The 14,321-nt window shown below is 39.1% G+C and overlaps 1 protein-coding gene across 2 annotated transcripts in view; it reads right to left on the reverse strand.

The window, feature by feature from the left end:
• The window catches only part of DLEC1 (DLEC1 cilia and flagella associated protein), a 36,761-nt gene extending 22,981 nt beyond the window's left edge, over positions 1 to 13,780 (reverse strand). Inside the window, exons 1-16 of one of the 2 annotated variants that reach the window (XM_072033868.1) lie at positions 13,421 to 13,780; positions 12,941 to 13,081; positions 11,718 to 11,874; positions 11,059 to 11,169; positions 10,366 to 10,550; positions 9,890 to 10,098; positions 9,545 to 9,626; positions 9,038 to 9,125; positions 8,105 to 8,278; positions 7,202 to 7,338; positions 6,257 to 6,349; positions 4,934 to 5,024; positions 4,130 to 4,292; positions 2,338 to 2,530; positions 892 to 950; positions 165 to 339 (exon numbers count right to left, since the gene is read on the reverse strand). In XM_072033868.1, coding sequence (XP_071889969.1) covers positions 165 to 339; positions 892 to 950; positions 2,338 to 2,530; positions 4,130 to 4,292; positions 4,934 to 5,024; positions 6,257 to 6,349; positions 7,202 to 7,338; positions 8,105 to 8,278; positions 9,038 to 9,125; positions 9,545 to 9,626; positions 9,890 to 10,098; positions 10,366 to 10,550; positions 11,059 to 11,169; positions 11,718 to 11,874; positions 12,941 to 13,081; positions 13,421 to 13,540 — 2,178 coding nt within the window. In that variant the 5' untranslated portion in view covers positions 13,541 to 13,780. Of the gene's footprint in view, positions 1 to 164; positions 340 to 891; positions 951 to 2,337; positions 2,531 to 4,129; positions 4,293 to 4,933; positions 5,025 to 6,256; positions 6,350 to 7,201; positions 7,339 to 8,104; positions 8,279 to 9,037; positions 9,126 to 9,544; positions 9,627 to 9,889; positions 10,099 to 10,356; positions 10,551 to 11,058; positions 11,170 to 11,717; positions 11,875 to 12,940; positions 13,082 to 13,420 lie in introns of both variants that reach the window. The other variant, XM_013106692.5, reaches the window with a different exon arrangement.
• Between the last annotated feature and the right edge of the window lie 541 nt (positions 13,781 to 14,321).

The following is a 14,321-nucleotide window of genomic DNA, read 5'->3' on the forward strand; positions in this document are numbered from 1 at the left end:
GCAGGGCAAAGGAGGCCTGCTAGGGGATTTCAGTACAGTAGTCATGGCCTCCTTTAAAAATATTTAAGAAAAACTAAAATAACATGGACCATCTGATAGCTTCTAACACCCATGATCGAGTGACACAAAGCACATGATAACAATCAAGCAAAAAGCAAACAAACCTTAAATGTCTTTCTGACATTTACACTAATAAAGCTTTCTCCGGGGATGATAATGGCATATGGCTCCAGAAGAAGCTGAAATGGTTCTGTTGATCCTTTAACTTCTATTTCCAGTGCTATTACATCCTCTGCCTTGTACTGTGGGATGTTTTGAAGCATTCCCTCTTTCACTAAACTACAGGAAGAAATGTATTAGAATTATTAAACATTTTAAACTTTTGCTTAAACTGGATGCCATCTTTTAATTGCCAGATAAAAAGTAAGAAATGTCAAAAGTTTCTCCACTACAGACTGCTGGAGTGCAGTTAAAAACTGGAAAAATCCCAATGGTCTTTTAACATGCTCTGGTTGTCCCAGCACATTCATGGAATAAGTATCTAAATCGTTACTATTTGTCACAGCAGTCTATAACAGAAAGAACTGCTGGAAATCTCAGCAGAAAGCATGGGAAATGAACAGACAAAATGTCAGAATTATCTTTTTCCAAGAGAGGTGCAGCCCCAGCTATGGGTAAGGCCATAAGACACGATGGAAGCTCACAAAGACATTTTATACCACTGTTTAGTTGTGCACATAAAATCCTTTATTAGTTTAGTTGTGCACATTAAATCCTTTATAACTCTCGGTCCATCATAACCAGAAAGATAAAAATTCTGTTAACTTAATGAAACACCATAGCTAAACACCATGGCTACACGTTACGTGGAAATCTCATTTCTCAGCTTACCTAGGTGATTCTGGGATGTCCCTCAGAACCATCTGAATCACACTGTGATATGTCTTCAGCTGTACAGATAAGGGGAGGCTTTTATTGTCAAGTAGGCAGTTACATTGAGAATTCAAAAATAGAGATGAAAACGTAGTTTACATTTAAATTATGAACAATCATCACTGAAGTACTAAACTCTGAAAAAACATATTCAAAATAGAGTTACTAAAAGAAAACATATTGGACTGCAAAACATTAAGCCAGATTCTGATCTCATGGCTTATGGTTCCAAGAAAAATACTCATTTTTGACATGCCTGTTATTATTTCCCTTGTATATTGCATACTACAGCAAGCATCTGCAAATACTCTGCAAATTAAGATTAGTATGGCTGTACTAACTTAAGTTTTTTTTAGCCACTCCAGGGTATTTAACTGACCATCAATCTAATTTTGAATAGAAAGCACTGTTTTGCCATGATGGGGAAGGAGGATGCCTGCTATATACTAATGGCAAAAAACCAAAAACAAAACCACAACAAAACAGCAAATAAAACACCCACAGAAGCAGGCCTTAAATCAGAATGGCTTTGCAAAGGATTCATTTGTTTACAAAGAGACATTTATTTAAGTGTGTATGTTAACATATTTTTGTTAATGAATTAAAACCTTTAAAACATCATTAATATATTTTCACATTAAAGTATTTTTTAAATTAATTTCTCTTCCATATTTACTCGAGGCATTCTTATGTCTGTCAATCAACACGCCATGGGACATTTTCACTCTTGGGTTTACTCTGGATCAAGTTTCTTTAAATACAGTGAGCTCATACTCCCTATTTACATGGACGGGAGAGCAGAAACTAAGACAACAGTCAGCCATCCACTGGTACAGCTGCACTCAAACATCACTGCACCCCCCTCTTTACAACAGCTGCATGTCATCATTCCTCTGCCAAAATCTACTACTACCCCTCTTATTTACTGCAGAGCTGTTCATAGGTCCCTTTTCAGTCCAAACAAGCTACAGTTGGAAACGGTTTAAATAATCAGTTTGCTAACCAAGACTGTTGAGCTATAATGTGGGTATGGGATAGATTCCCGCAAAGGAGCTCAGTTAGCAGATCCTGATGGTCAGGGGATTGTGAAGGGGCTGGTAGCACAGTAAGGATGGCAACTTTATCAGCCAGCACAGCTGCAGCTAAGAGGACATGTCCACAGTTTCAGTACAAAGTTAATGGTGTCCAATCAGTACCAGAAATGCCATGAGATCAGAAGCTGCCTCATATTTTGCAGTCAAAACATGTTTTCTTTCAGTAACTTTCTATATTTTGAATACTGTTTATTAGAGCATACTACCAGCCAATTACATTTAATTCAGAAAGCTGCGCAGCGTGGGTTTTATGACTTGCATAAAAATAAGCAGCTGGAGTTTGTAGATAGGAAGGAATCACAAGCCATACCTCCTGTGGAGCATAAGTGAGAGTAAACTCATGATCAGCATGGGGAAGCAAAACTCCCTGCTCAGGATTCAGGGAGAAGGCTGACTCCGTGTCTCTTTTGTATTCAATCTTTGTGAAGTCTGCAGCTTCTTCGGGCACTGATGGCTGCAGATTAGGCTTTATTATCTGCCAGTAGAAAGGAAGTTCTACATGGCTGCAAAGTGATCAATAAACAAAAAGAAATTATGATTAAAAAATTAGACAATTTTAAGCAAGATATTGGGAGAAATTTTTCAGCTCTTTTTTCCATGCAGCAAATTCCTCTCCTTACAGATTATAGGGGGTTAGGCTTATCAGTGCTCGTGAGCTACAGAGCTGATGAGACAGCATAGAAAAAGTCAGAGTATGTAAATTCTACAAAGAATATGCAAATACATTGAAATAAGCTATATATATCCATATATGCACAAGAGATGTTAACACTTTCTTGCCTTATTTAACTTGTTAAGAAACTCTAAAATTCTTCTTTCAAGAATTTGAGATCAACAGGACCATTCCTGCTGATATCAGTGTTTGCATTGGATCGCTGCTAATAGTCTATGTAACGTTCTGAATTTAATCCAAATGCAAGCTCTGGTCTTTAACAAATCAACAAACAGTGGCTCCAGCTAGGATGATAGCAGTGGCTCTGCAATACTATTTGTAATCCAGAAAATGTTGCTAAACTGGGTTGCTTCAGCAGAAGTATTCCATGGAATCTGTTCATGGGTTTTAAAACTTTGTTCATTTTGACCTCAAAAACTTTGCCTTAGAAAATGGAGAAAGGACACTGGAGTTTCAAAGTGAAGTTAATGACATAAAACTGAACAAGGATAAAGTCTTGTATCACTTTCTCTAGCATTATAAAGTTTTCTCTTGACTGTTTCCATGAAGTTCAGTCTCAGCTTGCCCAGTTCTGCTTCACCCTAATGCTGACACCAGAAGCGCGTGGACTGCTGTCACGATGATAGCACAGTTCACTGACTCATACTTTCCTACACCCAAACAACATTCTGTTGTGGCATTGTGCATCTGTGGTTTGCAGGCCAGACTGATAACAAACTTCCAGAAATTCACTGTAGCAATTTACTTGCATGTATCTAGATACAGCACTGATCTCCTCACTGTTTTGGGGGTCTGCAGCTTGTAACTACTGCAACTGTGCAAATTAGTATAATTCTATTATTGTCTAAGTGAGTTTGATCAAAATCAGGATTCCACCATGTTCAGTACAAGGTAATTATGGAGGGGCATATTCCTTGACTTCAAATAGAGTTTATATTTTAATCTTTTACGGAACAATAGCGGGAATCATGTGAAAGTTTAAAGCTGAGCTAGTAACACTGAGCTCCCTTTTAATCAGGGGAGATCCAGTATAGTCCAGGATGCATTATGTCCTATTCTGTAGGAGATGCCGACAGTCAGGTCAGAATTGTACCCTAAAAACCATCTATTTCCCTTCATTATTAAAGGAAAGGTGTATAAGGCACTTAGCTCAGCTGTACAAATACACCTTGTAGACATGTAAAGTTAGATGAGGTAAACCCCAGCTAGTTGACCCTGTTAAACACTTTCTGCAACCATCCTGTTCTTCCAAGCATAATCCTTGAACCCTAATTACTAAACAACAGAGCAAAAAGAAGCATAAAGCTTCTGCACAAAGCTTAACAAGAGCATGAAGATTTTGCCAGTCTGCTAGAACATAGTGTTACAATTAAGGTCCCTAGCAGTGTGTTTAGACCAGAGCATTACTCTATTAATAGTAGCTACGTACGCAGAGTTTCTTATAACCAAATTCTTCTCCTCAGTGGTGTGTGGGTTTTGGGGGTCAAATCGTATGAGGTGCTGTGCTGTGACATCAGTAACTTCACCAGGTGCAGGGCTGCTTTCTCCACCCGTAACATGCAAAAGCTCCAGAGCTATCAGCTGGCCAACCCCTTGAAGAAATAAGTAGGTATTACTGTTTTCCACCTTGTTATTAACTTAGTTCATATTGCTCTTCAACATCAAAGACCAGCAATGGCCATTACTGATTATATCTGGTGTTTCCTCAGGTTTCAGAGCTCCACTGTGTTAACAGCACAGTATTTTCCTGATGTTCATTGATTATCAATACATATCAGCAGAGATCCCCTCTTTAAGAATTTAACAGATTTGGATTTCAGGGCCACAACTTCAGCCCACCTACATTAGCATTGTTTCACTGAAGCCAGCAGAATGTTTGCAATGGTTGATGCTGTGGCTTCCAGACATGTTGAGCAGTGTAATGAAAATAAAAAATAAGCAGCAAAAGCGCTCTTAAAAATTCCCAAATGAAATACCTGTAATAAAGTGCTTGTATGAATTTCACATTAAGCCTCATGTCATAGTACTCACAATACAGGACAAGCACTAACAATTACAATAATTTCAACTTCTTTAATTAGATAACCTAAAGACTGCCTGCCTTTCCTGAATACCCTAATCCAAGATACGTCCCAAATCTGCTTCACACCCAAACGCACCTCAACCACCACTCACATTAACTGAGTATCTGCAGTGTTAGAAACATGATCTCTGGAAAGTCTTAGGAACAAACCTGTGACTGTAACATCATTGACCTGGCAATTGTCACAAACAATAGTGTATATCTGCTGTGAGACTTCTGGAGAGGAAGGAAAAAACACTACCTGAAAGAGAGAAGCAAAATAATAATGTTTGTAACTGATTTTTCTCCAGGAAGTCATAAACTTCAATTCATAAGTGTTCACTAAAGGACAGTTCTAATGGTTAATAATTGAATAATGTTACATTTACAAGAATGAAAATTAAGTAATCTTACATTTACAAGGAATGGAGTCATATTCCCTTAACATAGCCCAGAAAGAAACAGGTGCTTTCTGGGTGACTAAACCTACATGAGTGCACTTGGCTGGTCACCACAAGCTGTCTTTGTAGTCACTGGAGCTGGGGGCAGTTCTCTAGGTTAGTCATACAAATTGCACCCTCAGGATCAGGTCTGTCCTCAGTCACTTCTTGAGCAACACCACTGCCTGTAAAGCTGCAGCAGTATGAGCAGGGTCAGATGCTGCGTGCCTTCCCCGAGCTCCATTTCAACAAAAATGATTCAGGGCCCAAACTGTGCAACCTTTGGTTCCAGTAATGTGCACCATGGTTCTCCTGCCTGCTATCCATTACTGCCTGCAAGCCCAACCTGTGCTAAATCCACCTCCTCTTTCTCTCCCACAAATGGGTGACCCTCCTGAAGTAACGCAGCTGGGAAGAGAGAAAGGGAAACTCTTCTCCTTTACCCACACCTGCGTGATCCATTGATTTAGTGGCAGCTAGGAATTACTGTAGAGAAAAAAAAACAGGTTGGAGGCTGGCTGTGCTCCCAGTATCGTTCTTCCTCTCCCCATCGTGATGCTGTGATAAAACGCAGCCCACATCAGAGAAAGCAGTGGTTGTAGCCATTACTGCACACCTACTGCAGGATCTTTTTCAGTAAACAGCAGAGCAGAAATAAGGATTTGTACCTGCTGCTCTACATTGTTATAATTTGCTTCCCAAAATGTCTCTTTCCAATAAAAGTCACAAAGGAAAAGTTTGTTGGACTTGGTGCCCCAGCTGGAATGAAATAAGGACTCTTGTCTTCTCAGATTTCTATTTTTTCTAACAGGATTCTTTGCATGGGGAAAATGTGACTGGTCTCTGCTAGGTAAGTAGAACTTGGAAGCTACAATGGAAGACCCTTCAGTAAGGCTCATAGCTGCAGTTCTTCCCAAATCATTCTACAAAAGGACTTGAGCTCTTTTCTTCACAGAAACTCAAATTTGTAGGGTCCAGCCGGGACTTCCTAAACTGACGTTTTGCTAATGTACTTGGTAAAGTACAAATACTTTCTATAGCAGTAGTTACTAACCTCTACTGTTGTACTCTGCCCTGGAGCTAGCTCAAAAACAGCAGGATAGATCCCAAATGGATCTTGCGTCACAAAACCAACAGTGGCAACAGCCTAAGATTTAAAAAATAAAAATAAAATAAAAATTATTATTAAATTAAATCAATCAGCTTACTGTTTTCATAACACAGGGTTACCTAAAACAGGCAGCATCCTACAATATCACTGTTCTACACCTTCCCATAATTGTTTTATCACACCTCCAAAGTACATGTATGTGGCTTATTTATATGGCTTAGTTAGAAGAAGTGCTCTGTGCTTTATAATTACCTTGGTGAAAGCTGAAAGAGGGAAGGTGCTGTCTCCAGAGATAAACGATCATGTCAGGTGCCCTAATGCTCACCTTCACAGGAGAAACAGCTATGCCTGAGCACAGGAGCTGTGTCTATCTCTGTATGTTTATGACTGTATGGGATCTGAAATATTTCAGGAGGAACAACCTAGCATGTAAACTATTCCAATAGCTTTTCCTCCAACACATAAGAGCAATATCTACCAGTCACATTTCATCTTTGTCCGTATCACTTATACCCTGTTCTGTGATGGCAGGCTAAAGAAAGAGCAGTACTGCAGTGGTTTTATAGGGTCTGCGGGTGCAGCAAGGTCAGTATTTGATACCTTTGGCAGGGAAGGGGAGGAAACTAGCTCAAGTGTGCTAGAACCAATTTAATCTTTGCTTCTTTTATGTGTAATAAATTGGCAACTCCTTCCACAGGTAAGCCATAGCACATGCAGGAGGTACAGACAGTCAGGGAGACTGGACTGAAGGATAAATGTAAATCCCTGAGGGAACGCATCAGTATGGATGCACCCAGAAAAGTCTCATGAATTCTGTACTAGTTAACCACAATTACTTCAAAAACTCTTCACATCAGGGCATCTATACCATGTCCAGCGATCACTCACCATGAAATTAGGAGGTGGCCAGGCTTTTTTTGGCATTATACAGAACTTCCCAGTGCTAAATCCCTCATTTCTGCACAAAATCGGTGTTACTTTAATTCCCCCAACAAGGCAAGAACCACAGTCTATAACACGAGGCACTGCAATGAGCAACAAAGAAAATCGGCTACAAATCCAGTGAAGGTTAGCAGCTGGCAAAGCCAGTTAGTGCTTAAATAACATTTTTAAGACAACACTGCTGCAAATAAAAATGCTGGGTCCTGTCATCCTAAAAGCCTTGAATTCTTTCCGTTTGAATATCAAACTATGTGAGTTGCCTATTTCTGCATTCATCTTACAGTTGAATGGTGCTTCCTACTTAAGAACTCCATTGAATGATGACAGTTAAGTAAGACGATTTTTCAAAAAGATGAATTTTAAATGAAAGCAAGTTTGTGCAACAGTAGTCCTGATTGCTACAGCTGAGGCTAAATATTCAAGACGTGAATTCTGCAGATAGATTATATCAATATATAATGAATGTAGCATGAATCTATATTAATCAATAGCAGCAAATATTTATAACTAAATCATAATGCCTTAATATTTAAGATTAATATTTACAGTTAGTCGTTTAGTAATTGATGAGATACAAACCTAGAAAAGCAGTTCCTGTTCATTCTTCTAACACAGTGAAAATAAAGAGCTCCATGCATCATATGCAAATAATAGAGGAAAAATTTGACGAGATTACACTTTAATAGCTAACAAATCTATTAGGAGTGAAAATGAGATAGGTATCAAAATGTAGAAAATGCACTGCCACATTTCTCCATGTTTGTTTTGTAACATAAAATTGGAGACAGTCAAATTAAAAAAAAAAATCCATTTAACATAAGAGACACTTAAGAACTGGATATTGCTCACATGTTAGCACTGGAGCTGGTCTTTTTGCTTGGATCTGGATCTGAAGAGGTTCCGATACTTGAGTCTCCACTAATATATAATCTTCATAATCTGCTAGATATTCAGGAATAAATTGGACTACATACTGGCATGACATCCCAGGAGCAATCATTCCTCCCTTTCCTGGAAATTTTCCTTGGAAAAAAAAATGCAAGTAATTAAAAATTGAAACCTCACAAAGTTGACATAGATATTTATGATCATAACTCCATCTGGAAAGATGCCTGTAAACTCTCACCATGTGTTGCCTTCGGTCAAGCTGATAAAAAACCACAAAGGGCTTGCCAGTGCAATCTGTGTATATGCCTATCCTTCATTGAACTCAAAAGATTTTTTTTTTGTCTGAAATGTGTTTCTCTTAACTACAGAAAACTACAGGAGAGAAACCTGAAGATGTTACCCAGTTTTCCTGTGCTACAAAACATGCCTTACATGTGCACATCTAACTTCTAAATATCCTCAAACCTAATCTTCCTTGCTTGTTTGTTATTTCTTGCCCTCTCCCCATGCTGATTTCAATGGATATGAAGTCTGTTCCTAGCTGAATTCTGAGTAAGACTCAATCTAGGTATTCCACAGATACTTATCAGTCTGACATCAAACACTGTAATGTTAGTTTTCTTGAACTCCTCATTACGCCATTGGAATCTGGTTATGAGTTGCATGTGAATGGTTTTAGAGATGTAAAACAACCTTCAGTTTCAACGACCTTCAGTTTCTTTTACTGAAGAAATTGTAATTGTTGTAATCTGCTACCCAGAGCACTACGGATACCAGAACAAAGCAAAAAGTCTCTGAAAAATATTAGTTCAAGCAGATAAATTAGATCTTTTAGGTGTTACTATCTTAAAGGCAGTAAAAGAAAAAAAAAAAAAAAAAAAAAAAACCACTTACCTGGTCCAATGGCAAATGCTGAAGTAGAGGGAGGAATAAGTCTCACATGGTGACACGTTGAAGTGACGTTCTGTATCTCTACAGTCATCTTCATTTAAGAAGGAAATATAATAGTATATTGTATTTATTACTATTTATCATAATGTTTGCTATTCCCTAGTACTTTGCTAGTAGGTGCTAATTTAACATGAAGACAGGCCTAAAAATCAAAATCAGGAATACCAAAGTTGCTGAAACTGTTCATTCTTCTCAATTTGTGTAAACTCTTAATGAAATACTAGCAAAACCAAGTAGATATTGCAAAAGATTCCCTTTAGTTTGCATTGATTAGAGTGTCAGTGGTATGTGTGAAAGAGTATCTTGAAGGAAACTAAAGGGTCATTAAATCAATATAAAAAAGAAACTCAAACTTCTGTTAAATTGTGGAAAGCCAAAAGATTAGGTGAAATCATGGCAGGATGTAATGTTTCCAGTGGCAAAATTGAATCCCTGCAAAGAAATTCTCACCTCATAAACGTGTCCAACTTCATAATCAGAAAATAAAACAATAGGTGGATTGACATGAAACACAGGAACAAATGAGGTATCACTGAAAGAAAGGAGAAAAAAAAAAAAAGGAAAGACAAAGGAAAGACATTTTCTTACCGCTTGGTTCTTTACATACTGACAAAATAACAAATTTCAAAGCGTATCCTTTAGCAAAAATCAAAATGTCATACAGACATACTCAATTTCCTAAGAGGCCATACAGATATTTAGCTCAAAATACCTATGTGTAAATCCATAGTAGTTCTATGGTGGAGCTCTTTGTGGGCTCTAGTTCAGAAGCAAAGAATTACATATACTGCTTACCCTTTATTAGCTTCTGCTATGATTTTTTCCATCTTTTCTTGAGAAATAACAAGAGATTTGCCTCCATGAAGAGTATTTGGTGGGAAAAAGCGGGGGTTCTTCAGATAGTTCTGTCTTCTCTCAAGTTTGGCAAGATAAGCACATTCTCTTTCTCCCTCTGCTTTGCACTTACTGCCTTTCCAGGCCGCCTCCTGTGAGGCATTAGATTTCTTTGAAAAACAGAGACCACGGTGCAAAATTAAACACTGCAGCTTTGAGGATGATGAAAAAGCTATCTGTACATGACTAACTGAAGGTAAACAGCATTGAAAATTCATATGAAAATATTGCATTTCTCTTTTCTTAACAGACCAAAGAAAAACACTACAGCCAAATTAGTAATACAGTCAGATTCACCCTTTGTTTTAGGATTAACAACAGGCCGCGCAGTTCTGACAGACTAAAACCCGCAAATCTGTAAAATTTACCTTACTTGCCTTTTTGGTCTGGTGGCTAGAATCTGGCGTTGAAAGTAGAGTTAATGTGGATAAAGACACATTTGACAGGCTACCAGATATTTTCTGGAGGTGTGCAATTTGTGTAGTCATCTGGTCCTGCAAGTCTGAAGAAATTCGCTGTTTAAAACTAAATGTCTCCTTCATGTAACCAGGTTCTGTTTTCCCTGTAATTCAAAGAAAAACGTAATTCTGTAACAGAAAAACATGAGTTAAAAGCATTTATTCTAAGCATAAGAACTTGTTTTAGTCTCATCAAAGGTAAAAATCACACTTTACATCCTCTAGAATTTCATTTATAGTTTATTTTGCAAAAATGAAGAAAAGTAATAGCAAAACTTTTGTAAGTATTAGTCAAACAAGCTATATAGAAAATTATATTACTGCCAGAAAGCTGTATTAATCCTACAAGTGGGATTTAGAATGTCCTGTCTGATTTACAAAAAGATCTATATGATGGACCTACGATAGCCAGAAAATTTACATAAACAAGATGTGCAATCTAGCCCCATGCTTTTACACTTGGACAATGAAATTACCACCTTAGAGGAAACTCCAAGATTCTAGATTTATGGCTTTCTTTTGAATTCTATCGATAAACAATCTAAATCATGGACTTTGTGACTAAATGTGACTGTTCTAAAAAGTCTAATTATTTTCTGCTGTAAAAGTTACCTTTTGGTGCTCTAGTAACAGGTAATTTATCAGTGATGTAATCATCAGGGCAGGTTAAATGATTTTTTCTAAGAAGTTCATTATCCACAATCCACCTAAAAGAGGATGCCACTACAACAGTAAAACAGAAAATCAAAGATAAGTGCAAAAGCTTAAGTGCAAAAGCTTAAGATACAATGATCTTGATCAACTCAAAGTTATGTTCTCTTTTTAACCCATCACTGTCAGGTAATATTTTTGGATAGATAAACTGTCTGGTATTTTAATCCCAGGACATGGGCATCTATCTCCACAATTTTAAATTCAGTTCAAACTCAGCTATGCAGTCATCAGAGAAACATCTGATCTTTGTTAGTTGCTGCTACACAGCAAAGTGCATATGTTTGTTATAAAGCTAGGTGGGAAAGCAATTAATAGCAAGTCTAATACCTTGAAAATGACTTGGTTGTTTTGTTTCTTTCAATGTTAAGCAGATGTTACCATTCTTGAAGGTCTGCACAAAATCTATCAAAGTTGCTCTGTTGATGTAAAGCCAAACTAAAAGTTCACTGAATCTAGTGTCAGACCTACCAGCGATTCAGACCAACATTGTGTTAGTCTCCCAGAACTATAGGCATGTACTGGGGAGAGACCCAGTACAGGGTTTCCTGAATTCTCACCTGGTGGTAATCCCATTTTGTGGAATTCTTCCCCAGCATCTACCTTCAGCACATTTATGGCCCTTTCTTCTTCAGCTCTTGCTCGAGCCTGGGCTTGAATGATGTTCTCTTCTACTCTATCAGCTTCTGTCAGTCGGCAATTATACTCTGCTACAAGCTGTTATAGGCAAGGATGAAATGACTGTAGTTTAAGCTGTCACAAATTATTAAAGATCGCCTTACAGATAAATATTTGCCTATGAGAGGTAAATGGCTTAATAAAATATCATTAATTTACATCAATAAATTGGCTTGCTAAAACACCTTTGTTTCCATCATTTAACTTGTGCTGGGTGAGAAGCACTATCCAGCTACCCATATATCAACAAAAATGTGTGAAAGATAATGACACCCTCTCAGCAGGAGAGAAATGTCTCTTTTACCTTCTGAGGAACACTAGCTACTGCAACACATTTTGCCTTAAAAGTGAAGGATTAAGTCTAAAGTGAATGTTCCCTCCTAGTTATTAGGAAGGTCCCCAAACACATGCCAGCAGTGACAATTTACTTCTCCCTAGGTATTTTGGATCACTGTTCGGTGTGGTAAATGCTTCATATGCACACCTCAGAAAGAAAGAACCAGCCTCAAAAAAGTTTTTAAAGAAAGAATAACAGTGGAGGCACAAGGACATACAAGATAAACGCCAAGTAAAAGCAGTGAGAAGCATTGGTTTCACAACACCAGTAGCCTATCATGTCACAAGGTTTAACCATTTGTCTTTTTTTGTTTGTTTGTTTGTTTTTAATAGAAAGGGCAGGATGCATTCAGCTAAAATTAGATGCTTTCTCCTGCCTGCTCATTCTAGGATCCTTCCACCATCAATGGAATACAGGTACAGTTCCACCCTGTACCAAAGTAGGTACCTAAAATGGATCAGACAGACAGTGCCCCCTTGAAGTTGCCTATTTTTTTCTTTTCTGATATAGAGAGCCTTGGGTGATTAGTTAAGATGTAACATACAAGTAAGAGACATGCACTTTCAGGTGAAACAAATCTCAACCAAGCAGACAGTGTCAGGAAGTAGTATTCATATTTATTACTCAGACTACAGAATGTCCACTGATGCATCTATTTGCTTATGCATTCATATTTGCCTTCTTTTATTTTATGGAAGATCTAGAAATTAAGAGGTAGCAATGAAACCCAAACCGAGCTCCAAACTCTGCCTTGGTTTTTACTTGTACCTTCTGTAGCTCCTCTGTGAAAGCCTCATGATAAACATCCTCTCCTCCTCGGGACTTGATCCAGTTTGCCACTATGTCTGACCCTATAACATCTCCAGTGTACAGATCCTTAAAGGTGCTGGCCAACAGGGGGGAGATGTCCTGAGGAAAGAAAATGAGGCGATTAACGCTCAAGGCCTGAGATAGGAACAGAGAATATCATGGGAGGGATACAGGGGTTAAGAGAACAGTGATTAAGTAATGATTAAGTAATTACGCAGTGATTAAGTAATTACATAGGCCTGCAGAACCTCATGTAGACACACACACACTTATTCCCTCATGGGCAGTGCAGATTTAGGGATTTCATACTGCACCACCGAGCTCCAGCGCATGCGTGCAACCAACTGGGACTGAAGGAGGGAGGAGGAAAAGTGCTGGAAAACTGCTGGGGAAAGATGGGGGGAATTAAAGAAACGGTTGTATGCCCTGTGCCCTTACCTGTGAGCGGTTGGGGAAGCTGTGCCCAGCCATGGTGCCAGGGTCCCTCTGGCTGCCCTCAGCCTCTGGCCGCCCGTTGCCCAACGACCTGACGGGGTGCAAGGGCCAGGCCCACCTCATGGGGTGGAGTGGAGGGTGCTGGGGGGAGCCCTGGACCCCAATACCAGGGATTAACCCAGCCCCGGCTCTTCCTCACCCCTCACACAACGCCATTCCTGCCGCCACAGCAGCTCTGTTTGTGTAAATTGTCACGGTAACAGGAACGGCTGGTTGAGGGCGGCAGCTTGTGTCTCTGTGAGGCACCCATACCGTCCCTCTGCCCTGACAGAATGGGTAGTTTCTGCCCTCTTTTAAAGCAACGGAGTGGTATACATTCATAATAATAATAATAAAATAGAAACAAAATGTTGATTTGAACCTTCTGAATTGATATGAGCTTTTCACATTGCCCCTCCACCATCAGCAGGCCCCGGTACAAATCCCGACTTTTACAGCTGAGGAAATGAGGCAAAGCCTTTCCTTTTCCTAAAGCTTCCCCAGCTGCCTGAAGAGGCAGGCTTTGCCCCTGCGGCTGGGCTGTGAGGGGAGAAAAGCTGTGTAGTTCATTATCAACCCGAAAAACTATCAATCTTCCCTCTCAACCTGCTATAGCACCGCGGCTGTGTACACCGGTTGCTAACAACAGCTGCTGGAGTGGGTGATATTTTCCTTAGAAACCATCCTTGCATAGCTTTTTGTGTTTGTCTTGCCTGCTTTCTTTTATTTTTTTTTTTCTTCTTTCCCCCTGCTTCTTGCTGAGAGGGAAGGAGCCAGCTGGTGGGTCATGGGGCTTCTCCCTCACCATGCCGGTAGCTCCTGCCAAGGGGGTTTGCAGGGGTTGGACATGGAGGGAATGATAGGC

Source organism: Anas platyrhynchos, chromosome 2 (genome assembly GCF_047663525.1).
Source record: "Anas platyrhynchos isolate ZD024472 breed Pekin duck chromosome 2, IASCAAS_PekinDuck_T2T, whole genome shotgun sequence".
In the NCBI taxonomy this organism is placed as follows: domain Eukaryota; kingdom Metazoa; phylum Chordata; class Aves; order Anseriformes; family Anatidae; genus Anas; species Anas platyrhynchos.